At 38.0% G+C, this 25,164-nt stretch overlaps 1 protein-coding gene across 4 annotated transcripts; it reads right to left on the bottom strand.

Annotated features, from left to right (window-relative positions):
- Window positions 1–1,081: 1,081 nt before the first annotated feature.
- On the bottom strand, window positions 1,082–24,907 carry LOC104590320 (coiled-coil protein). 4 transcript variants are annotated; one of them, XM_010248945.3, is made up of 7 exons: window positions 24,565–24,907; window positions 24,375–24,490; window positions 22,807–22,866; window positions 22,267–22,521; window positions 19,709–19,870; window positions 2,250–2,339; window positions 1,082–1,530 (listed from the first exon to the last, which is right to left on the bottom strand). In XM_010248945.3, the coding sequence occupies exons 1-7, from the start codon at window positions 24,825–24,827 to the stop codon at window positions 1,343–1,345; spliced, it is 1,134 nt and encodes a 377-aa protein (XP_010247247.1). In that variant the 5' UTR covers window positions 24,828–24,907; the 3' UTR covers window positions 1,082–1,342. The 4 variants fall into 4 exon arrangements, with proteins under 4 accessions (XP_010247247.1, XP_010247243.1, XP_010247254.1 ...); XM_010248941.3 differs by having other exon boundaries at window positions 2,250–2,351; window positions 24,565–24,903; XM_010248952.3 differs by lacking the exon at window positions 19,709–19,870 and having other exon boundaries at window positions 24,565–24,903.
- Window positions 24,908–25,164: the final 257 nt, after the last annotated feature.

The raw sequence follows: 25,164 nt of genomic DNA, 5'->3' as shown, positions 1-25,164 counted from the left end.
ATCGGAATGGCAAAACCAGAATTCATGTAGCTACTATTTCTTAGATCATCCCCTTTTGATTTGAAATTTGAATTTCTTTTACCCAATGTTTCTTGCTCACAAGGACAACACTTGTAAACTAGAAAGACCCTTGACGGTTCAGGTTCTCCTTCCCCGGTTCCTCCTATCATCATCATAACCCTATTGACACAACCATCCTACGTATTGACACAATGTAAAAGCTCTGTTGATCAGGCTGACCCTCGTTTTCATCCACTGCAATATGTTATTTGGGGCCAATCAGCACTTCAAGGAACTAATGCTACTACCTCTTGTTCAATGCTTTGTCCAGCCAACACTTTATAAACCCGGCCCCAATTCAGCTGGCAAGTAATCATTCCATAGTCTTAATCTAAATCCGTGCTGTTATTTCTGTTACTCTAAGAGAGTTATCCAGCCCAAATAACTTCCATAAAGCATACCGATTTGCCTAACCATAGTTTCATTCCGTGGATGCAATGGAAGACCAAATTTTCTCACTTAGTACGATTTTAGACCACCTTTGTTCCCCTGGTCAATGGCAGTTACTTACTTCCAACGGAACCGGGTGAAGCAGAGCACCTTCAAGGTTCCTTTGTCCTCCCTTGCACCGTTCATTTCCACACACACACAAGAGAGAGAGAGAGAGAGAGAGATGATGATGATGTTATTGAAGAAATCACCTGGAATCTTTTCTTTTCTCCTCCCACGCATTAAATTGCGCCAATGTTAAATTGCTCAATCAGACATTCAAATTGCTCTTAGTGGATGCATTTGCTGGAACAAAAAAAAATCAAAAATAAATAAAAAAAAAGATCTGAAATTTGTGATTGGTGCAGCCTTTATGTGCATTTGGATAACGAGAATAACCTGAAAACTGATGGAAATCCACTTTTGCAGGATGTATTCCAAGCTCTCAAGTTACAAAAGAATTGTTGAGTTTGGGCGTGCAACTCCCACAATCCAAATCTCCAAGTTATGTGTGTGTACCCTACTTCAGCTCATTTCTGACAGTACCACAAATAATATCAAAGTAGCAGAGGACTGATAGAACCATGCTCAGTTGAAAAACCACACGTTAAAGAACTAATGAAACTGGTAATTCATCATATTCTCTTCAAGTAATGAACAATTTCAATACACAATGAACACCAATTATAGATGGCATAGAACTGCAGATCATATAAATTCACAGTGATTGACATCACAGCACAATCTTACAAATTGTTTAAGGACCTATCTGAGGCAGTATTGAACAGAAAAAAAAATGTGAAATATGAACCTTGGGTATGAGAAGACTCAGATATGTAACATGGTCTTAGGTTTAGTCAGAACCCCATGCTACATCTCTCAAGTTTTGCCTTGTAACTATGCGGTCCCTCCTGGCTTCCTCTTGTTTCCCCAACTCACTTGACCCAAAGGTTGTCAACAGCTTTTGTCCAATTCCTTGAGCAATCAGCCTCTGAGCAGTTCTTGTATCTGTCTTTGGTCTCGGATAAGGAGGTTCTAGATCTGGTAAATCAATAATACCAATCATTCAGGTTCCATACTTTCATTACAGAAACAAACAAAAAAGAATTCTGATCCAAAAAATAAATAAATAAAGCTTAGAGAAAAAAAAGAGTCTTGTCTCTTGCCCCTTGCCATTCTTCTCATGTTTCCAAGCATTTTCTGATATATGGGATACTTGAAAATATCAGGATTTTGAGACATGAAGTAAAAGGCCACAAGTAATTCTCTCCTAGTATAAAGAAATGTGAAATGTCTCTACCTTCTAGAGGCAAATAGTAAGGGAGTGCCCCGAAGCCAAAGAGAGGTGACTGGTGCATGGAAAACTAAACATATACTTGGTCTTGTGTACTAGAAGATTTTGTATCATCCTAGGAAATAAGCATGGAAGTGCTTATTCTTCATCTGGGTAAGATGACAAGGTGGAGCATGATTTATTTAAGGTACATCAAAATTTACTTACATGTCCTAATTAAAGACTATTTTTTAGTTTAGTACAAATTAGTTAAGCGTAAGGACTCCAAAAGCACTGCCATAGATATGTTTACCATATCATAATTCATTTTGACAATGATGATATTTACCAATTAGATTATCACACCAGATGATAGGCAAAGAGGCTATGGTCATGCAAATTACTTCTTCTATTACTGAAATTTTGCAACACCTACGTTTCACCTTTTTGCAAATTCAAGAAAGAAGGAAAACATTGGATGACATACCCCTCATTGAAATTGAGGTCAACAGTCTATCATCCTCATTGAGTTCACGAACTGTGAATGGACAGTTGATACTTTTATGAGCCTCACGTGCTGCAAAAGAAACTTTGAGATTGTCACAAACTTTGAGGCCATGAATCAAGATATCTTTTATGCAGGCAGGATGCAAGAAAGATGCCTAGACCATGCCCAAATTCATAGAATAATTGATAAAGACATCAATCAACAGAAAACTTGAGATATTTTTAAGACTGTCAACTTACTTGTATCTCAAAACATGTTCAAATACCTCAATTACTATCACAGGATCTTCAACATGATGTAGGAGAGATATAAGCAAAGTAAGGACAACATATGGATCAGTGATGGAAAATCATTGTTTTTAGGTTATTTTAGTTATTCTACTTTGGTTTTGGGTTCTCTAGGTTACTTGTGCTATTTTTATCATTCCCCTTACTGTATCTGTTGAACGTTAATCTCTTATGTTAATAAGTCAAAATTAAGAAATTTTCTCGAGTATTTACTTTTAAACCAAATATTATACATGCTTTCTACTTTTGAGGCAAAAATTGTAACTGAAGAACATAACTCTTCTCTTGGAGTTTTTATTTCCAGGTTTACCTTATCATCAAAAAAGACAGAAAGATGAATTATTGCCATTTGCTCATTTAACTTGAGCCAGAATTTCTTTTCTGAGAAACAATCATGTCTATTTAAACTCATGAAACTTAGCTATCTAAATTTCTTGTAAATCATAAGATGTTCAACAATTTCTTGCAGATCTTGCAACCAATTTTCATACTTTTGAAATTAATTTTCCAATCAATATGAAGATATTTATTGACAGTGAATAGAGCATATGAAATAAAAGCAAAGACTTGGACCTGTTTAAGATGAAATCCAAACTAAAAACCTCATGGATTAAATACAAACATCAAACGGTGCAGCGGATACAGTAAAGCATCAACCCTAAGATTGAAACACCCAAATACAGCTTGAATCTTCCTACCCCTCACTTGGATGTTTGATGCAGTTGGTATTCTCTAACAGAGGAATACTCACAAAGAATAACTAGCGGCAGCGAGGGATGCTGCAACAATTGATGACCAAAGTGACAAAATAACACTAACCTCTCAGTTTCGCAACCTACAAAGGCAGTGACCTTAACCTCTGCCCTATCAGAAGTTAGCAAGGTATGGAGTCTTTGTGGCTCTAGAATGAAACCAACAAGAGAGAAGTAGAACCAAAGATGCCCTGAGGCAAAGCACCAAGTTATATTCAATATTCAAAAGGTGATCTGTTTCAATGCTCAGCCTAGCTATATAATGCCAAGAGAGAAGAAAAGATTACAAACTTTGAGGCCCAAGCATTATACCAAAATAGATAAACAAAAGGGTAGTTGAATCAAGCAGACAAATATAAGCTTATAAAGAAACTTGCAGTTGGTAGAGGCTGAAACATCCAAATACAACTTCAGTCTCCCTACCCCTCACTTGGATGTTTGATGCAGCTGGTATTCTCTAATGGAGGAAGACTCACAAAGAATAACCAGCGGCAGCAAAGGACACTGCAACAATTGATGACCGACATAGAAAAATAACACTAACCTCCAAGTTTTGCAACCTACAAAGGCAGTGACCTTAACCTCTGTCATAGCATAAGGTAGTAAGGTATGGGGTTTCTGTGGCTCTAGAATGAAACCAACAAGAGAGAAGTAGAACCAAAGATGCCCTGAGGCAAAACACCAAGTCACATTCAATATTCAAAAGGTGATCTGTTACAATGCTCGGCCTGGCTTATATAATGTCAAGAGAGAGGAAAAGATTACAACCTTAGGCACCCAATCATTATACCAAAATAGATAAACAAAAGGATAGTTGAATCAAGCAGACAAATATAAGAAACTGGCAGTTGCTAGAGTCTGATAATGTGATATAGCTGTCAGGTGATTGCTCAGCGAGACATCCGCTGGTGGGTCAACTCACTGACACGATGTGTGACGTGTCTCAACCTGAGACACATTGGCTTTCTTGGATCGTGTGGGTGCAATCTTGCTCCTATCCTGCCCCCTTAGCTTGGGTTGCAAACTTGCCATCTTCGTGATTTGAGTGAGGCTGCAATAGGAAATCGTGGTCTTTGCAATCTAGCAATGAGTGGGACTGCAATAGGAAATCATAGTGTGATACAGCAAGTGGCGACCTTGCTTCGGACCTACCCATAGCCTTCTTTGCAATCTCGCAACTTGCGACCTTATATTCTTATTAGTTCTTTTGCAATAGGGCTTGTTCTATGATCTCACTTTTCGCTAAATTATGCGATCTTAGCATAATCTTGGACCTTGTGAGTTTCACAAGTTTCTCCATCACGATCTGTGATCTCATGGCCTATGTTACTAATCGTATTTGGACTTGGGTCTTGTTGCACGCGCTAGCATTCTCATCACAATTCATGACCTAGCAGTCTTCATTATTGATTGCATCACAAGTCGCAACCATCATCATTCTTACAGTGTATGCTATTGTCCTCATCGCAGCATTGGGTGCTTTGGGCCACATCAATCATGATCCCACAGTCCGGGGCCTCGCTATCCACAATTATGCTCATGTGGTTTGTGGCCTTGCAGACTACATCAGATGTATTAATCACAAAGAAGTTAGCACACCTTGCCATGCCATGGAAGCGCATATATGTGTTGCCACTCAGCTTTAAGACTATTAGCTTCACTATTATTCTTATAACTATATTTATTACTTACAGAGTTACAGTTATTTTCATAACCACTCCTTTTTTTTTGTCATCATCAACACCAAAACCACTATATCGTCATCATTATTCTCATTCTTATTTGGAAAATGATAATCTAACTGAGTCTATTATAAGTTCTTTCCTACATAATGTACCCTATTTCTGCAACATCATGGTGTAACCTATTAGACTCCAAACCCAATATGTATTTCCATAGCTCTCCTGCAATGGGTTGTCTTGAAAAGAAGTAATTCAGTTTTCCACCACAAAAAGAATATCAGGCTATTAGTCTATTACAGTATTACTCATTATCCTACTTGTATTTATCCAGATTTTTAATTAATCAGTTTTTTAATGAATCATCTGATTTATAACCATAGTGTCAAGGCGACAAGGTGCCCTTGGAGGCTCGCCTCGCCCAGTTGCCAAGCAGTTTTGTGCACGGGGTTATAAAATACTTTTATATTTTTAATTTTTTGACATTATAATTATAAAATAGACATTATTAAACTAGAATATTCATTTTATGTGTTTATATACTAATTTCTTTTTATTGTTTTCTTATTTTGTTAGGGTTTAATCAACGCAAACATTGCTAACTGCTGTATTGAACCCATGGTTCAAAGTATCGATACACCTGTGTATTGGCAAGGTGTATCGATACTTATAACGATACTCCCCCTATTTTTTTTATTTCTTTGGTTTTCAATTTCATTTATATATATATATATAAATATATATATTTTAAAAATGGGTCCCCAAAAACACCTGTAAATAGGTATCAAGACCCCAAAGATGCAATAATACACCCGATACAAGGCATATTGTATCAAAATTTTGATCCTTGATTGAACCCTCAAAATTTTCAAAACCTGACCAATAAGCAAGGGAAGATGGTTATGGAACCTAGGGAACTACCCTAGGATATATGATTTTACTTAAAAAAAATCCATCGCCTAGGCGACAAGGTGCCCCCTATCGCCTAGCCTCACCTTGGTGCCTTGAAAACTATGTTTATAACCAAATTGTTGGTTTGAATCGTAAATCACGATTCATATCCAATTCAACTGATTTATGTTGAAAGCCTATTTTAAGAGGAAAAGACTATTTAGTCCTTCCCCCTTTTAATATTTTATCTGTTTAATAAGGGTTAGTACTTTCATTTTTATTATAAAAACTTAAATAGCTCCTTTCATCAATCGAGAGAGACTTGCCATAGAAGGAAAATCTAGGGTAGGAGGCTGAGAAACACCAAACCCTCCATTGTGAACATGAAACTCCAAATCACTGGTTTGCGCCAAAAGGTATGAATTCTATTTAGTTTTCGATTTCTACTATTTTTTGTTGCAAATGATTTCTACTACTATTTTTTCGATTTCTTTTTTCTTTTTCTTTTTTGTTTTAAACACCAAAAACAGGGGCTCTGCCCTTCTTATTTCAAGAATTTGTTCTTGTTTTGAGGACAAAACAAGGGCTCCGCCCCATTTTTTCCCTTCCTTTTTGCACTAAAAAACAAAATGATTTCATTCATTTTTTTCTTTTGAATGAAAGCAAGGGCTCTGCCCCATTTTTTCTGACCTTTTTTTAATGGAAATAGAGGCTGCATCCCTATCTTGTTTTTTTCATTTTTTTTTGAGTTCAAAAACAGGGGTATTTTACCTCTTTTTCAATGCAAAAAAATAGAGGCTTCGGCTGAACTAAGTCCATGTTTTTTTACATAAAAATAGGGGCTAAACTCTATTAGTTTCACCCTTTTATGCAAAAAACAAGTTTTCAGTTCAGCTTTTATTCTTTTTCCTTTACACATGAAAACAGGGGTTCCCCCATTATTTTTCCCTTTCATTTCTCTTGTTTGTATTTTATTTTCTTCGAAATTATGTTATCAAGCAGCTCATGTCTTTTTAGATTTTATAATTTAATTTCTTAAGAATTTAGAATTAAAATGTGTCCATATTCCATAAATTGAAACTGATAAACATGACATCTTCATTTATAGTGTCTCAACTCTCAAATCTGTATCTCACATTCTCACTATAGTATATTTGTATTGCATTCATGCATTGATAATTGACATGTGTAGCATGTTTTTTTTTTAATCAGAAACGACAACTTTCATTAGAGATAAATTAACCTGAAATACAGAATTCAACCCTTATTAGAAAAGGTTGATCCAATAAACATCAAACATTACAGCATTGCCCAAAAAAGACTCTCCCTTGTAGTCCCTTGTTTTGCTAGGGCGTCAGCAAAACCATTTGCTAATCTCCTTGCCCACTTGAACCAAACACCCACCTCCCTTGTTATGCTAAGAATTTCCCTTATCAGCTGTCTATATTGCCAAATTCCCAGCTGCCCTAATTGCATCCACCCAATTACCAACTTGGAGTCTCCCTCTATCTCAATCTGAGTGATCAAATCATCAACCATCCCCATTTCAAAATCCCTTAGACCTCTTCTCAAGCCCAAATCCCAGGAGTTATCAACAAACACTGAAGAGATCACTTTTCTTTTGTTCTCAGACAAGGAGTAAATAGAAGGAAATCTATCTCTAAGGGAGTTTTCACCAACCCAAACATCTTCCCAAAACAAGACTTATTTCCAGCGTAGACATCACATTTGAAATAAGGAAGCATAAGAGGCAAAATACCTTGAATAGCTTTCCAAGGAGAACACTGAGAAGCCCCAAGGTCGAGTCCTGCATCCCAACCATTATCTGCCAATCCATGAATACTAACAATCACTCTAGACCAAAGTCTGTCATGTTCCATCGGTAGTCTCCAAATCCATTTCCCCAGCAAAGCCATGTTTCTTAATCTTATATTTCCTAACCCAAGGCCTCTATCATCCCTACTCCTAGAAACCACCTCCCACTTCACTAAGTGATCCTTCTTAGTATCCCTTGGTTCCCACAAGAAATCCCTCATTATCTTCTCTAACTGGTTGGCTACTTTCATTGGTACTCTAAAGGTAGACAGGAAATAAACTGGCAGGTTGGCTAAGGTTGACTTGATTAAGGTTATCCTACCCCCTAAAGAGATGTAATTCCTCTTCCAATTTGCTAACCTCTTAGAGAATCTTTCAATTACAGGGTACCAAAAACTCTCAACCATTGGGTTCCCTCCCAGTGGTAGCCCCAAATATTGTAAAGGCTAGCCCCCCACTTCACACCCCAAAATCCTAGCTAGGGAATCCACCTCCTCTCTGCCTAGATTGAGCCCTGCCACACAACTTGTTCCCCAATTCACTTTAAGATTGGACTTCCTTTCAAATTGAAGCACTAGACTCTTTAAGTTCCGTAATTCCCCTTCCTCCCCGTCACAAAACAAGATGATGTCATCTGCAAATTGTAAGTGTGTGACCACCACCTCCTCCCTACCAATCCTCCAACCTCTTATCAAATTGTTAGCATTGGCCCTCGAAATCATGGCACTCAACATATCAGCTACTAGGGTAAAGAGGAATGGGGACAATGGATCTCCTTGCCTAATACCCCTCTTTGCAGGAAAGAAACCCCTAGCTACACCATTCACCAATATTGAGAAATGACATGAAGAAATGCATCCCTTTACCCAACTGCACCATCTCTCCCAAAACCCTCTCCGCTTGAGAACCTCTAGTAAAAAATCCCAGTCCACCATGTCATATGCCTTTTCAAGATCCAATTTGCAAACCAACCCCTTTTCCTTTCTCCTCCTCTTCACCTCAACACATTGATTGGCAATAAGTATTTAATCTACAATTTGTCTTCCTTCTACAAAGGCCCCTTGATACGGTGAGATTAGAGATGGGAGGATCTTTTTTAATCTTAGCACTAGGACCTTAGAGATGATCTTATACATGCTTCCCACCAGGCTTATAGGTCTGAAATCCTTTGGTTGGAGAGCGTCCTTCTTCTTAGGAACCAAGGCAATAAAAGTTGCATTTGCTCCCGAGTTAAATTTGCCTCTCTCATAGAACTCTTCAAAAACCTCCAACAAATCCTCTCTAATTATCTCCCAACAATCTTGATAAAAGGCCATCGAAAAACCATCAAGCCTAGGAGCTTTAGCTCAATCCATGGAGAAGATTGCATTTCTCACTTCTTGGGCCTCAAATCTTCTTTCCAAAGATTCCAATAAGACACTATCTTCCACCCTCCACTCCAAGTCCTCTAAGCTCTCACTAGGTCTCCCTGGGTTGTCATACACTAATTTGAAGTGATTAACCAAAGCTTGAGCTATATCATCTTCCCTTGTCAGCAATTGCCCATCCTCCCATTTGCCAACGAATGAAAAAACCTTGTATTGATGTCCCCTTCCTTTAGCCATTTGCACCTGGATTTTTGCCTCCAACTTATCTCCTCCTTCCTAAGAAGATCTTCCAGTTCCTGTTTCAAATTCCATCTTTCCACCCTACCCTCTTCCCCCAGCATTCTTTTAGCTTCTAGTCCATCTAGTTCCTGCACTCCCTGACTGATTTCCACTTTCCTTTACTCTAATCTACCAAAAACCTCTTTATTCCAAATCTTGAGTCTAGATTTCAGGAGTTGTAGTTTCTTGTAAAACCTATACCCCTTCCACCGGAATTCCACTTGGTCCACTTCCCACCATTCTTTTACCTTAGCTAGAAACTCTGGATGAAGTAACCACATGTTTTCAAACCTAAAAGGGCACGGGCCTCCATCTAGTCTTTCTTGAGACAACCTAATTAGGCAATGATTTGAAATAGGTCTCGGCAATGCTATAACACCTAAAATCCCCCATTCAACTTCTCAATCCACTATAAAGAGGAACCGATCCAATCGACAACAGGTAGGGTTTTCTTGGAAGTTTGACCAGGTAAAATTTGCTTGCTGAAGATGGAGGTCCCGCAATGTAAAATTCTCCACAAAAAGATTAAACTTCCTCATGCTAGATGTAATCCTACGACTGGGGTTATTGGACTCGTTTAAGAATGTTATTACGTTGAAATCCCCACCCAAACACCAAGGGCCATCCCACAAATCCCTAACAGCTGCTAGTTCTTCCCAAAAACCTTCCCTTTCCCTATAAGAGGTGGGACCATAGACATTAGTTAGCACCCAAGCCCACCCATCTTCCTTTCTCTTCAATTTTATTGACACCGAGAAATTCCCAATTAATTCTTCTTCACACTCCCAGTCTTCATTTCTCCATAAAGTAATAATTCCCCCTGAAGCTCCCCACGATTGTGCAAAGGCCCAACTCAAATTTCTTGTTGACCAAATTCTCCTCACCCATTTCTCGTCCACCTCAGACAATTTTGATTCTTGTATTAAGACCACATCTGACTTTTCTCTTCTCAAGAAGTCTTTGATCACTCGCCTTTTCTTTGAACTCCCCAAACCTCTTACATTCCAGCTTATTAACTTCATGGACAAACAAATCAGGTAGCCCCAACCAAACCACCCTCTTTATTCCTTTTTTTCTATCCTTCCTATCCCCACTCGCTTTATCATAAACCACCCCACTCTTCAACCTCTCCACCTCACTCAGCTTTTTCTTCCTCTTCTTAGAAAGCTCTCCTACCTTCTTACTAGACTCTTCCACCTTCTCAATTCCTTCTAGTTTCTTACCTGACCCCTTCTTCTTCTTTTTCCGTTGTCCTTTTGATTTTCCACTGTATCCACTTTTCTCCACTGTATTGGGAAATTGAATAATCTCCTCCTCAACCCTACCCTCTTTCACATTCAGCTCCTCTTCCATTCTGATTCTAAATAGTTCCAAGATCAACTCCCAAATTTTGTCCCCTAGTTCTCTCTCTTCTGCTTCTAAATTTATCTCCCCCACTACCTCTGTCACTTGTCCCAAATCAAACGAATTGGCAGACTTTAAAGCTGGGCTGGAATCACCTGTAGGCCAGACACACACAGGACTTGGGGAAACAAAGTTAGTAACCAAAAACTGAACCTGAAAACAATCCAAGCCTTGGGAGGAAGAAGATGCAATATGAGTTGTTGGAATAGCCTGAACCCCTTTTGTTTGACTTTCACTGGGAATAGGACCCTCGAAATCAAGATCTGGATTGATTGCAGTGGGAAGCGGGCAGTTTATAGCTCTGCTTGGCGGAACCAGATTGCCAACACACACCGTACAAGCACCCATTCCCTGGTCTTTACAAAGGATTGAATCCCCTTTTCTCCCTGTTTTGGTTTTCTCCTCACCTGAGCCTGTATTCTTTCTTTCCAACTCCTTTCTAGGCCGAACCAACTCTCTTGGAAGTGTACAAGCCTCTTCTTCGAACAGTAACTTTAATCCTGGGTCATCTTCCTCCCAAAACCTTGAACGACATTTACTCTGCATACTACCATAGCTGGACTCTTCAGCATACAACTCCTCTTTCAGAGACTCATCATCTACACTTACCCAGTCTGAAGCAGAATCCTCCTCTTCTAACCTCGTGCGGTTATATCTCGGATTAGGTTTATCTGGGCTAGTGGAGTAAGAGACCAGTCTTGGCTGCCACGCTAAAGTCGGACCAGACAAACATTTTTCTTTCGAGCCAGTTGCATACCAATCTGAAGAGGACGAAGATATACCACAGCGAATGTCCATAGTCTTTTGAACCTTGTTCCACCTCACGTGCCTATTTAAGTGGTCACCTGATTTATCTATGGGCTTACTTGCTGTTGCAGTCTTATTTCCAGGCCCATCCACTTTAAGTTTAAGACTGGGCCCACCAGTACCCCTCACTTCTACTGTTGGCCCATCCTTATAATTTTGAACCTGACCCAGTCTTTTTAAAAGTTTAGTATTGGTTCCCTGACTGCAGGCCTGGGCCATATCAAATGACAATCCACCTGGTTGCTGTTCCAATCTACCTCCACCTGTCCCCACCTTTGGACACTTATTCAAATTCAAAAAGTCTTCTGACAGACTTTCTCCACCTTTGGACGTTACTACCTGAGCAAAAGTCCTAGTCCGATCCTCTGATTTGCCAATTAAAGTGGAAGACTGGGGTACTGCTTTCCTATCCCTTCTTTTACAGTTTCCTTCCCAGTGTTAACTCGAACCTTGGAGGCCACATCATCTTCGTCTTCCCCACTCCTCCCCAATCTCCACCATCTAGCTTCTGTAGAAGTTGCAATCCAAACCCTGAGTTCTACATTATCTGAAGTTAAATCCAAAGACCTTGGGATAAGCTCTGGCTTTGCTCCAGCTACATTAATCTGCACGGCACTCAGGTTGGAAGCATCAAAGGAAACCATCTTGCCTCCACATAGCTTCGCAACTTTCCTGAATACCTCCATCTTCCATAGATGGAAAGGCAACCCAATAATTTTCAGATTGATAAGTTCTGTGGGTTCTACCAACTGTACATTGCAAAAAGGCTTCCATTTCTCCAACACCACCACACCTTGCTCTGTTACAGCCGAAACAGTAGCAAAATCCAGAGGAATCCCCTGAAAATACACTACAGCCTTGTGGTTGTCAAAGGGAGAAATCTGCAACACCTCTGTAGTCTTCAATATCTGTTGGACTTCTTCACCTAGTCTCTCCCAATCTTTTACTTTCTTGTTTACCGAGAGGACAAGTTTAAGCTGCCAATCCTCTTTAGGTTTGTTCACCCACAATTTCACCAAACCTAGTCCAGCATCAATCTGCAATTTACTTTCCGTCCCTATCTCCTCCTCTCCTGGGATCTCCCTGAAAACTTTCCCTGACTGCCCTTCAGATTGTTCCTTAATTTTTTGACCATCTTTAAGGGCACTTTCTTTGTCATTAGTTACCACCAAAACCTCCTGAATTGCTTCTGCTAACTGGTCCCATCCCGAGGCCTCCCTTCAGGGAAACAGGTAAACTGCTTCAGCCCCTCACCAAAGTGTTCCTGCACTCCCAAAAACCTCCCGTACTTGTTCTCTTTTCTTTCAGCCACATACTTCCTGTTCTGTTCCAATAGACAGCACCTCCACTCCCTTGATTTTTCTGTTATTTTAGCTCCATCAAGAACTCCTTGGAACCATGGTACCGCCCTTCCTTCAAGAAGCAAAGAAGCTTTCCTCGATTCTACAATCTTTAGAGAGAGTCCATTTCTAGTCCAGATTTCTTCCAAGATGAAAGTCTTCACTTCCTTCAACACTTTCTTCCATCTTTTTGCTCGCAGGAACTGACCTTCCCTCCCTCTTTCCAAGCTTCCCCCGCTGACCTTCATGTTTTTCTTCGCACTCAATGCCCAGCTGCTCTGTATCCACTGATTATAGATCCATGTACTTAGTCATATCGACCTTTCTTTCTCCTCTTTGGGGGCCTTTCATTACCTTTTCTGGGTCAATTGTGTAGCATGTTTTTTCATCAATAAATGTGAGTTTTTTTGTTAAATACTTGAATTATTAATCCAAACCACACTCCACATAGCATCTCTTTGTGTGTGTATTTTGTTTAATTATCATGTTCTTGGATGTATGTGAGACTCAAGTTGAGCAATTATATGATTATATCTCTTACTTTAGTATTTCTTTATGAATTGCATGTTTGGCTTAAATAATTGGAACTTGAAATTTGAAACAATAGGGATTAAATGGCATCATGGTTATTTTCCTTTAAAAAACATAGAGATAAGACCATAGGATAACTAGATAGTAGTTGGTAGATATTAGATACTAAATCAAAGATTAATAGTGTTGTAGAATTCAGTGATCAACTTGCAAAGGTTCTTACTTAGTTACTTATTCAGTTGTTCAACTGTGTTTTTAGAAGGAAAATGGTGAAGGTCCAAGATATTACTTGGGAACATTTTGTCAAGGTTGAAGAAAATAATTATTTACATGTAAAGATGCAATTACTGTGGTGGAGAATTTTGGGGAGGTGTTTTTAGAATGAAACACCACCTTGAACGCACAAACAAAAATATTCAAGTGCGCAAGAAAAATCCTGATGAAATACGTGAGAAATTTAAGGCATTACCGGAGAACAAAGAAGGAAAAAAAAAACAAAAAAGAGATGGAGATGTATGAGTCTAATGCTGGAGCTAATTTGAGGGACTTTTATTTTGAAGATTAACCGGAGCCAGAAGATTCTAAAGGACACAAGGCTTCATGCACTCTAGACTCTTATGTATACAAGGGGGTAAGAGTCATCAACAAACAATCTTGAATCAAGTTCGGAAGAAGGGAGACAGATAAAGTTTGTCAATCAATTGCTCAATTCTTTTAAACAACTAATTTATCTTTCAATCTTGTGAAAAGTCCCTTTTTGGCTAGAATGACCAATGACACAAGTACATATGTACCGGGACTTAAGTTGCCCGGTTATCATAAAATGAGAAATACTCTTCTTAAAAAAGAGGTAGAAATTATTGACCAAATGGTTGAAGAGTACAAGAAGGAATGGAGGAAAACAGGTTGCACATTGATGTCAGATGGATTGACTGATGGGTGTAGGTCCAATACAAATTTTTTAGTGAACAGTCCATGTGGGACAGTGTTTTTGAAATCAATGGACACTTTAGAAATTATAAAAAGTGGAGAGAAATTATTTAAATTGTTTAACACAATTATAGAAGGAATTGAAAAAGAAAATATAGTTCAAGTGGTCACAAATGGTGCATCAAACTATGTGAAAGCTGTAGAGTTGCTAATTTAAAAAATTCCTAAATTATTTTTTGGGCACCATGTGTAGCGCATTGTGTGGACAATATGCTAATGGATATTGGGAACATGCCTATACAAGCTGAAAAGGTTGAGAAAGCAATGTTCTTAACTAGATACATTTACAAGCATTGTTGGGTTCTCAAATTGACGTGCCACCAAATAAAGAATTGACAAGATTAGTTGTGACACGATTTGCAACATGTTTTCTTACACTAAAAAGTGTCCATCAACAGAAAGATGCATTGAAGAAAATGTTCAAATGAGATGAATCGGAAGTCCATTCACAAGGATAGACAAAGGCATTAGAACACATGATGTTGTATTGCTTGATAATAATTTTTGGGCGTTAATCAAATATTGCCTAAAAAGCACCCTTCCCTTGGTTAAGATTCTTAGATTGGTTGATATGGATGAGATGCCTACTATGAGTTATATTTATGAGGCAATGGATTGAGAAAAGAAACAATTTCCAAGAACTTGGGAAATGTGAAGAAAAGATATAAGCCATTGTGGGATATCATTGACAAGCGTTAGGATTTACAACTCCATGGACCATTACATGTAGGACTTATTTTCTAAATTCAGTTTTTCAATATGATGAAAAATTTAATGCGGATTTAGAAATAAAGCAAGGACTTTATGATTGAAATCATATTGAAATCAAATTGACAAATTTGATTGGAGCGGATTATTATTGAAACCAAATTGACAAAATCAAGAGAGCAGAGGGCTAATTTGGTAGAGAGAAAACAAAACTTACTCGGAAGAAAAAGCAACTGGGTATGATTATGTAGTTCAACAATTATTTAACTTTTCAATATCTTTACAGTTTAAATGAATTTTAAAATTTTAGTTTGCCACAGTTAATTACTTACATATTAGAATTTTGCAAAACAACTACATGGTGGGATAATTATAGAGATGGCACACCAGAACTAAAGAAATTGGCAATCCATATTTTGAGTTTCACATGCAGTTCTACGGGTTGTGAAAGGAATTGGAGTACATTTTTGCAAGTTTGTATTCCTAATTCTTATTTATTATTATTTGGTGGAATTAAATTTTATGGAGTAGATAAGAATTTATATAATATTTTGTTGATTTTGAATATTGCTAGATACATTCAAAGAGAAGAAACCGTTTGGAACAAAAGGTTGAATGCTTTAGTATTTGTCAAATACAATAACCAACTTGAAATCCATCATGAAAAGAGAAAGGCTGAACAAGGGTTTGACCCAATTTATTTATCAGATATTTAGTCAAATGATGAATGGATAACTGAAAAGGCGGATCCTTCCCCACCTGATGATACCACTTGGATGGATATAGGAGTGTTTTACTAAGGTTGAAGGAATTGTAGATAAATGGAGACAGCATGGTAGGTTTCATTTTGTTAGTTTGTTGTCATTTAAATTATAACTTTATGTTTTATTCAAATAATAATAATTTTACCTTAGGTCCAAGGGATCTACACAAAGGAGAAGGAAAGGAAAAATCCAACTCAAGATGAAGAGCAAGAAGAAGACTATGCTTCTTCATCAGATGAAGAGCAAGAAGATGAAGACAACATTCAGCTTGTTGATGATGATAAGAATAGTGATAATGATGGGGATGATGACGGGTGATGATTGATATATTTTGAATATTTGATAGATAATAGCGATGGTTTATTTTTTAGTTATGAACTTATAAAGGAAATTTTTGAGGATTTGGGAGTATATGATATACTTGCGCAAAGCGGGCATCTTTTTTTGTATATATTGTATAGGGATAGGGGAACTAAATAGGATATTGGGTTGCCTCAAAGTTGCCTTTTTTGTCGAGCCTTGGGGCCATGAACATGATGCCATGTAAAGTTCATACTTCATACTCATAAAAATACAATGAAACTATGAAAGTATAGATTTTTGTTGTTGAAAATTGGAGTTTAACTTCATCATATTCATAACATGGCATCTATTGAATTATAAACACCAATTATAGTATGGAACCATGAAACTAGTGCAATTTTCAGATTCACTACACCGTTACTACTAGTCTACTACTTACTTATATGATGTCTATAAGTTGAAAATTAGTACAAAGTCATTCTTTCTATATGTGAGAGGTTTAGGGTTTTTTTTAGTTTTTTGATAGTTTTCACAAAAAAAAAAGCCCTTACAATTTAGAATACGATTTGACTCAAACCTCTTTCAATTTACGATATGATTACGAGTTTCAAAGCATTGGCTTAGAGAGATAGGGATAAAATGGGCAATGGGGTACAAAAGGAAAAATAAATGATGGAACTAAGCCCCTGTTTTATTTGCATTGAGAGGGAAAGAGAAAGGGAAAAAGAGGGTTGCTTTTTATAGCAAGTTTGAATACTCCATGCAAGATTACAAAAAGAAAAGAAAAGAGGGCTTAGAGAGTTTGGGGTAAACTAATTCCTCCAAGGATTGGGGCTTTTTGTTGGAAAGCCTTCTTGGGAAGGTGTAACACTTGTGACTTGCTGCAAAGAAAAAGACCTAACTTTGCTCATCTCCCAACTGATGTATCCTTTGTAAGGCTAATGGTGAAAGCTGATATTGCTTATCAATTTCCTGCCCCTTTGTTTCAAATATTTGGATTTGATTGTTCTCTTTGTTTGATTGCAAGTGGACCCCCCCACTAGACGTACAAAGCTTGTTTGGCTCTTCTCTCTTAAGGTGGCCAAAGAAGAGGGGTAGAACTCTTTGTAGATGTGTTAGAGGTGCTATTTGCTATACAATTTGGGAAGAAAGAAACTCGAGGATTTTTTCTGACAAGGAGTAAGGCCATTATTGAGGCAATTACTATTAGAGTGGTACAATGGGTGCAATCTCTAGAAAAGTTTGAAGGTATTTCCACAAATATTACCTAAGGAATTGGAAGTGGCTGATTCAGCCTCTGCAAAAACTAAGTTTTGCCCCTTAGGTCTCCGTCAACTTCTAGATTTGTCAAATTGAGCTTTGATGGTAGCAGTGAAGGTAACCCAGGGTCATCAAGCATTGGAAGAACCTTTGGGGATGAAGAGGGAAGATAATTGCTTTATTTTCTGGTCCTATTGGTGTTGGTGACTCACTTTGGGCTAAGATCTTGGAAGTGATGGAAGGAAAGAAGCTAAGGAGTTGAACTGTGGTAAGTTCATTGTTAAAGGAGATACAAAAATGGTTATAGGTTGGCTGCAAAAAGAAGAGAATGGTCTATGGAAGTTTGCTAATGAAAAAAGGTTGTTCAATCAGCTAGCACAAGGTTTGGAAATTCAGCTACAGTGGGTAAAGGTAAATGCCAACTCCTTATGGATAGTCGGATACTCTTGCTAAGAAAGGGGTGGGAAGGGAACAAATGTTTTGGGCCTTGTTGTAATTTTTTTTTTTTTTTTTGCCCTAGGGGAGGGTTAAGAGAGCTTACCTCTTGATGGTAATGTATGTTATTGGTGAGTAACAGTGTCCACAAAGAAGGCCTTTAGACTTAGTGCTTTGATGTTGCTTGCTTCAGTTGTGGTTGGATAGCTGATGTGGAATAGAAAGACAGGGGAAAGAGAGATTGCTGGCAGATTGCGGTGTCTTAATCTTGGTTATAGCTAGGGGTGGCCACAAGCCAAGCTTCTCACGAGCTATCCGAGCTCCGCTCGTGAAAAGCTCAGCTCGGCTCGGTTTAAACTGAGCTCGAGCCTGATATATAGGGATGTTTGCTAGTCGAGCCGAGCTCGAGCCCAATGAAGCTCAGCTCGTGAGGCTCATGAGGCTCGCGAGCCTAATCGAGCCTAGTATAATAAATAAATATTTTTTAATCTTGGTTATAGCTAGGGGTGGCCACAAGCCAAGCTTCTCACGAGCTATCCGAGCTCCGCTCGTGAAAAGCTCAGCTCGGCTCGGTTTAAACTGAGCTCGAGCCTGATATATAGGCATGTTTGCTAGTCGAGCCGAGCTCGAGCCCAATGAAGCTCAGCTCGTGAGGCTCATGAGGCTCGCGAGCCTAATCGAGCCTAGTATAATAAATAAATATTTTTTATTAATAAATAATTTTTATTATATACAATAATATTTTATACATACATACATACATATAAATATATATAATAAATAATTTTTATTATATATAATATTTTTATTTTTTATGTATAATAGTAAATAACATGTAATTTTTTCATATTTAATATTTTTTTATATTTTAAGTCTATAATATAAATATAGACATGATGAACCGAATCATTATTTTTATTTCTTTCATATTATAATAATTTTTTATTAATTTCTTATCTTTTTAAGGTTTATGATAGATAAAATATTCGAAGACGAATCAAGAGATATCCTCGTCAAGTTACAAGTTATATGTCTTTGAAGAAGAAAGGGAAATCGATCACACAAGGGCTCTGCCCATTCATCTTTTTTCTAGTTTTGGAACAAAAAACAGAGGCTCTGCCCCTTCTTCTTTCCTCCTCCTCTCCTCTCCTTCTTCTTCTTCTGGAACAAAAAACAGGAGCTCTGTCCCTTCTTTTTCTTGTTTCGGAACAAAAACAGGAGCTCCTCCCCTTCTCCTTTCCTCCTCCTCCTCTCTTCTTCTTCTTCTAGAACAAAAAATAAGGGTTTGTTTCTTTTTCTCAAAGAAAGAATGGGGCTCTTCCTTTCTGTATTTCTTTTTCAACGGAAAAATAGGGGTTCATCCCCTTTTTATTTTATTTTTCTTTTAGACATTAAGCAACGCCTAGGTGACCAGGCGACTAAGCACTCCCCTATCACCTAGGTTCGCCTTGGCGCCTTGAAAACTATGTTCAGTAACTTGCACCTACAAATCACGGAGCTTCTTTCCATCAGTATTCATACTTAAAAGCATACATTGCTTCTTATACTTTTACAAGTGCATACCGACTTTTTAAATAGAAGTCACTGATAAAAACAGAAATAAGTCAAATGTTGTCAAGAGATTAAAATTATTAGAATAAAAATAGAAAAGAAGTCAACATATTTAATTTTTTTTCTGAAAGAGTTGGGAGGGGAAATCATGTAACTGACACCTGTTTAAAAGGAGGTAAACTCTACCACACATTGTAATAAATCCAGCACTATGCACATAAAACTTCTATTTTACTGGATATCCATCATAGAAAGTTATTTACATCTGGACTTACCAATGGATGGTGTTCGAAATACTGCAAGGGCAACAGTATCATTAACCCAGCGAATCACAAAATCTTGATCCCTAAAGTGCAGAAAAATTTTCTCCAACTCTACCGTCCTAGTACTTGGTGGAAAATCTTCCAGAACAAGAACATGACTCGTACCAAAACTTGCTGAAATCAGTAAAATAACTACTTTTAGATCATAAATTTTATTTGACCCATATAGATGCTTCTGTAGTAGAACCTCACAGGATATATGATAAAATGACATGCTAATTCAATGTCACAATAGATGTTCCAGCAACATGGTAAAGGTAGAAATTCTAGCAACGAAGTAAAGGGATGGAAATTCTTCATTATTTGCATTGCCTTTCTTCTCCTCTTGATCAGTATATGTTTTTCTCTACTCTGGGTGGGGGTTGTGGGAAGCAGGTTTTTGATATATTACTTCATGTGAAAAGACAAATTTGAACAGAGGTCCTTGATAGATAGTATGACAAGCTTTACCAACAAAAACTAATGGTTTGATACCACCCAACATGCTTATTTGGGCATAAAGAACAATAAAAAAGTGTTTCAAGAGCACATAAATGCACTATCATTTTTAAAACGCATGAAAAGCATTGGCTACAACCACTATTACCAAATTTAAACAAGTTGAAGTATTCTAATGCAGAGGCATTCATGAGCAATTAGTTTTAATCTCATGATTTAACTCTGGATGGTGAAGTCATCCTCTACTTGTGAGAGTGTGGATATATATTTAAAGACTTGGAAGTGAGACACTGATCATAAACATGAAATAAACACGATATCATAGGATAACATGAGTGTCTCACATTAGATGTTATAAGAAAATGATTTCCTAAAAACTAGTCAAAGGTAACCTCACGGCATCGTATTGGCAAAAAGCATGAGGTTGTCGAACCGAGCGAGGTCGAGTAGAGGACCTCACAGGAAAGGGAACCTTGTAGGCATAATATGACGAGGCAACCTTGCTAGCGTGTAAGATCTGTCCCATAGAAAACCTACACAAGGAAAACCTCATAATCTCACTAGTGTTGGTTTTGCATAGCCTAACCAAACCAGGTTGTAGCATTAGGAGTGTGTCCATGGTGAGATGCATGACTGCTTCAAAGAAGCCATGACTGGTCGTACTTGATGACCATTTGGACATGTGTCACACTCGATGTGGCTTCAAAGAACGCGGCCTACAGCCTTGTGGTCCACAGGACACATGTCCATGGGAGAGAAATTAATGGGATTTGTCTCCCGTGTGTTTGTTAAAGTGAAGAAGGGGCAGCCTAGTGCATGAGACTCCTACCACTGGTTCCTTGATTCTATAAATAGGGAATTAGGGCCCTAAAGAAGGATCCTTCCCTTCATTCATTCTCGGTCCTTAGCCATTTTCTGCCCCCAACTTCCCCATTGTCAGACCTTCTATCCCTAAGCTCTTCTCATCCTTAGACGTTCTTACATCCCAACTTCAAGCCTCCCAGACCATCCTCATTTAATAGACTTACACTATTCAAGTCATAGATCAAGATGGAAACTCCTACACACAATTTTTATTGGTTTCTTCTCATAATTCTCAGTAGCATTATAGGAACAATATAGTGGGTTTCACTCCTTTCAAGGGAGTATGCATGGGAGTGTATTTGTGTTATGCTTTGATTAGAAGCAGAACCATAGAGACAAAATGTCTCTTTTAGCAAAAATGCTATGGCTTCAGCAATTTTCCACAAATTGCTGCTCTTTCCTTGAGAAAAAACAAACAGATTTCTTTCCCACATTTTCCCTCACAGAATTTTGTGAATCAACCCTCCACTTCAATGGGTATCATCACGTGAGAAGTTTCTAATTCAATAGAGAGATTGTTACTCCCAAATGACCAATTGAGTATGGAAAGAACCTGATGAAGGGAGAATTGTGGGTAGGGAAGTGATTCAAACAACAGGAAAACCAAAGAAAAGAGGGTATTCAAGGAGTGAAAGCAGAGGAAATGGATGTGATGAATGAGGCTCAATGAAGGTTCTATATGATAGCTAAAGAAGAGAAAAGGATACTGGAACATGATGTAATAGAATAAGCTTTTCAGGTCATATAAGAAAAATCAGGGCAGAGAATGGCAAACTCATTTCTGTGAAGCAGTTCCATTAGTGATGGAGGAGTGAGTCTATTCCATGATCTGTTCATCAAAATGGACAATTAAGATTGCAACGATGGAAGGCCTTTGGTGCTTGCCATCTTTATTCAACAACCTGAGTATGTAATCTTATTCTTTGGTTACCAAAGAAATTGATGATTGATCTTGGGTATCAGGAGTATATGTTCAAAGTCCTATCTGAAATTACCTGCTATTTGTTACTGTGATTCATTTTGTTGTCACTGCAGCATTTTAATCAAGATTCAAGACAATCATTATTAAAAAATAAAATAAGAAGAAAGAAAAACTGAAGTACCACCAAAAGACACAAGAAAGTCAATTGAGTAACAACCAACATAAAATAAATTAAACTGAAAGAAAGAAATCAAACCAAGTGATGGAATAAGCACGATTGACTTACAATCTCTTAGTTTTGCATCTCCTTCTGAACCATGGGAAGTAAAATTGTCCTCTGAGATTGTTGCAACATCACGTTGTTCATCACTGTATAAGCTATTTTTCATGTACAAGAAAGTTCCCCTCCCACGACGTTTAGGAGTTTGAGATTTGGCATCTTCAAATGGGATATGTGATCCACCTGCCTCATGTTGTGGAGAAAATAACTTGCTTGGTGCACAATCAGCAACAGCTTCCCAATCCGTATCATTTTCACATACTGGCATACATAATAACATTAGAAATCTTATCATGTTACTATTTGGCATGTGAATAGTTATCATTGAGGAGAAAGCATAAGATGTAACGAGTTATTAAAACCACAAACCGCAAAGCTATAAAACCATCTGCACGATAGAAAAAGGTAAATACCTTGCCACTTGATATGGGTAATCCTGATCATTTTTCTTTCTTAATTTTAACAATCTGTAGCACAATAGTGCTTCCTTCCTACAGCATTTAGAATTTCAAATTTTGGTACCCTCATATTACAGTTGGTATGTACCTGCTTTATGTTGTGGAGGAAATAACTCATTTGGTGCACGATCTGCTAAAGCTTCCCAATCTGTATAGATTTCACATGAATAATTCATCAAAACCTTAAATTATTCAACATTAATAAGAAAGCATAAGGTCTAATCATTTACTAAAAGTACAAGATATGAATCTTAGAATAAGAACATATGAACCAGAAACTCTAATGGAATGCAACTTTATATTATTTGAGGAGGCAAACAAAGTACACATTCTCCAACAATGAACTACATCTCCAAAAGTGAATAGTTTTCTCTAGCATATGGGACTGTCTTAGTTCCACCAACAACAAACCGGTAGTTGCAGAATGGGACCTTTATAGCAAGCTCAGTGTTGTCAAAGTATATCCCAGGTGTTTTAAGGGCCTGACCCCTAGATGATGCATTGGGTGGCTGCTGTCTGGTATTCCCTAGGCAACTGCTCAGTCATTACCCTGTCGCCTAGGTAAACAGAAATAAGTGATACTTTCAGGCGTCATATTTATAACAACAAAAAAAGAAGTGCACGACAACACTGGTTGGATTAGGGAGAGATTATTAATAATTCTTTCCACATTTTCTTGACAGCATAAATTATTCTATTGTTGAATCTGTTCTGCTAATATGCTATATGCAATTTGCAATGCTGAACAAACCAATGTCCTTTATGTGGATAATTATAAATTTGACTAAGAAAATTGTTGTTATGATGCTGTATTGATTTGCTTATTCAACATGTAGTTTAATCATAAGCACAATATACAAAATTGTATATATGACTACATACTATGTTTTCTATATACTTTTTCTTCTTTATTGCACAAGCAACAAGTCATCCTGTTATTGCACATTCCTAGGCAACACCTAGTTGCCTTAACTACCCTGAGCATTGCAGGTGTTTAATATTCAGAAGATCAATGATCCACCATTAGGTCCAACATCTGGGGGGCCTATACAAGTCAGCAAGATGAGATGGCATTCAATCATCTGATCTATGCATTATACTTTAAGCTTTTCAAGAATTGTAACAAACCTTCTCTCCATGGTCAAATATTTGACCAAAAAACACATAGCTGCTATAATATGCTGTGCTAGTTAATGTCCTAGGTGTGACCCATTCGATGATGGGTCCTTAATCTTGAATAACAGGAAGAGTTTATGAGCGCCCCGAATTCCATTCACATGTCCTGTGTCCCTAGTCCCAAGATTTTAAGATAACAAAATTCAATCACTAAAACGTCCCTTGTTGAATTCCCCCCTAACCGCATCCATGATGAGTATATTGATTTTTAGAACATAAATACGCTTCTCATATAATATTATCTAATGAGTTGCAAAAGGAATGAAACATGTCAGAGCACAAATCATTAACATTTTCATGCAAAGACACAGCAATAACGTAACAAAAGTAACAATCGCAAATTAGAGAATTCCATAAATAATACTACCACCAACGGTTGTTTTTTTGTCACCTTATAGCCCGAGAAAACTTATAAACCCTCGCCCCAAAGCAGATAAAAGCGCATTTCAAACAAAGAAGCCAAAGGAGATAGAAAAATACCATCGTCTTCATCAGGTGGTGGGTTGCAGTCTGAAGCATTGCAAGACGAGTTATCATTATCAACAGAGGAGACCGTATTGTCCTCCAACTCTTTCTTAGTAACAGCACTAGAATCCCTGGAATACTAAATAACGTCAAAAACCAACAAGAAGTAAAAGTAGAAGACGGAAAAGAAGAAAGAAGCCCTAACCCTGCCGAATGAATCACTTGAGCTCTTTGCTTGATTAGAAAAGCCTTTGTTTGAATCTCGTCAGCTTTCAAGGAGAAACCCTTTGACGAGTATAGTTTGGCCAAGTCGCTGAGAGCCGTGGCCAATTGCAGATTCGAAGAGGGCGAAGAACTCCCAATTTGGGTCTTCAAAATCACTGATTCGAGTAGAGAAATCGCTCCGTCAATGTCTCCTTCATCGAGGAGATTTTCCACAGAATCACTCCACTTCTCGACTCCTTCCATTTCTCGCTCTGTCGCCTGCTCTGTCTCTCGGAACTGAAATTTCTTGGTACTTGGCAGTTAGAAGAAATCTGTTATTTATAGCGGTGATTGGGATCTCGTTTCTTAGGGGAAAATAAAGAACGTCAGCTCCGGGTGAGTCACCTATGGCACAGCGTGGCGAATAGGTGCCACGTGGCATATCGAACTGTTAGGCTTGAGGATCATGTCTAGAATTCCTTTTTCTCTTGTTTGCCACGTGTCTTGTAACAAGTCTAAATAATGTGGAATCTGATTAGGCCCATATTTTATAAATTTAGCCAAGTCACACACGGCGGGTGACTCACCCGCGAGTGAAGCA

Source organism: Nelumbo nucifera, chromosome 6 (assembly GCF_055504915.1).
Source record: "Nelumbo nucifera cultivar China Antique chromosome 6, China Antique-T2T, whole genome shotgun sequence".
Lineage (NCBI taxonomy): Eukaryota > Viridiplantae > Streptophyta > Magnoliopsida > Proteales > Nelumbonaceae > Nelumbo > Nelumbo nucifera.
Note: the sequence above shows the minus strand (reverse complement) of the source record. Positions and strands in the feature narration are given on the sequence as shown.

What these genes read in the sequence shown, in the direction of transcription:
- LOC104590320 (XM_010248941.3), bottom strand. Translation starts at nt 24,827, where the DNA reads ATGGAAGGAGTCGAGAAGTGGAGTGATTCTGTGGAAAATCTCCTCGAT. An exon ending in TCCTCCACAACATAAAGCAG is followed by an intron (nt 22,522 to 22,806) that starts GTACATACCAAC and finishes TATGTATGCCAG; the next exon opens with TATGTGAAAATGATACGGAT. An exon ending in GACCTCAATTTCAATGAGGG is followed by an intron (nt 1,531 to 2,249) that starts GTATGTCATCCA and finishes TTGATTTACCAG; the next exon opens with ATCTAGAACCTCCTTATCCG.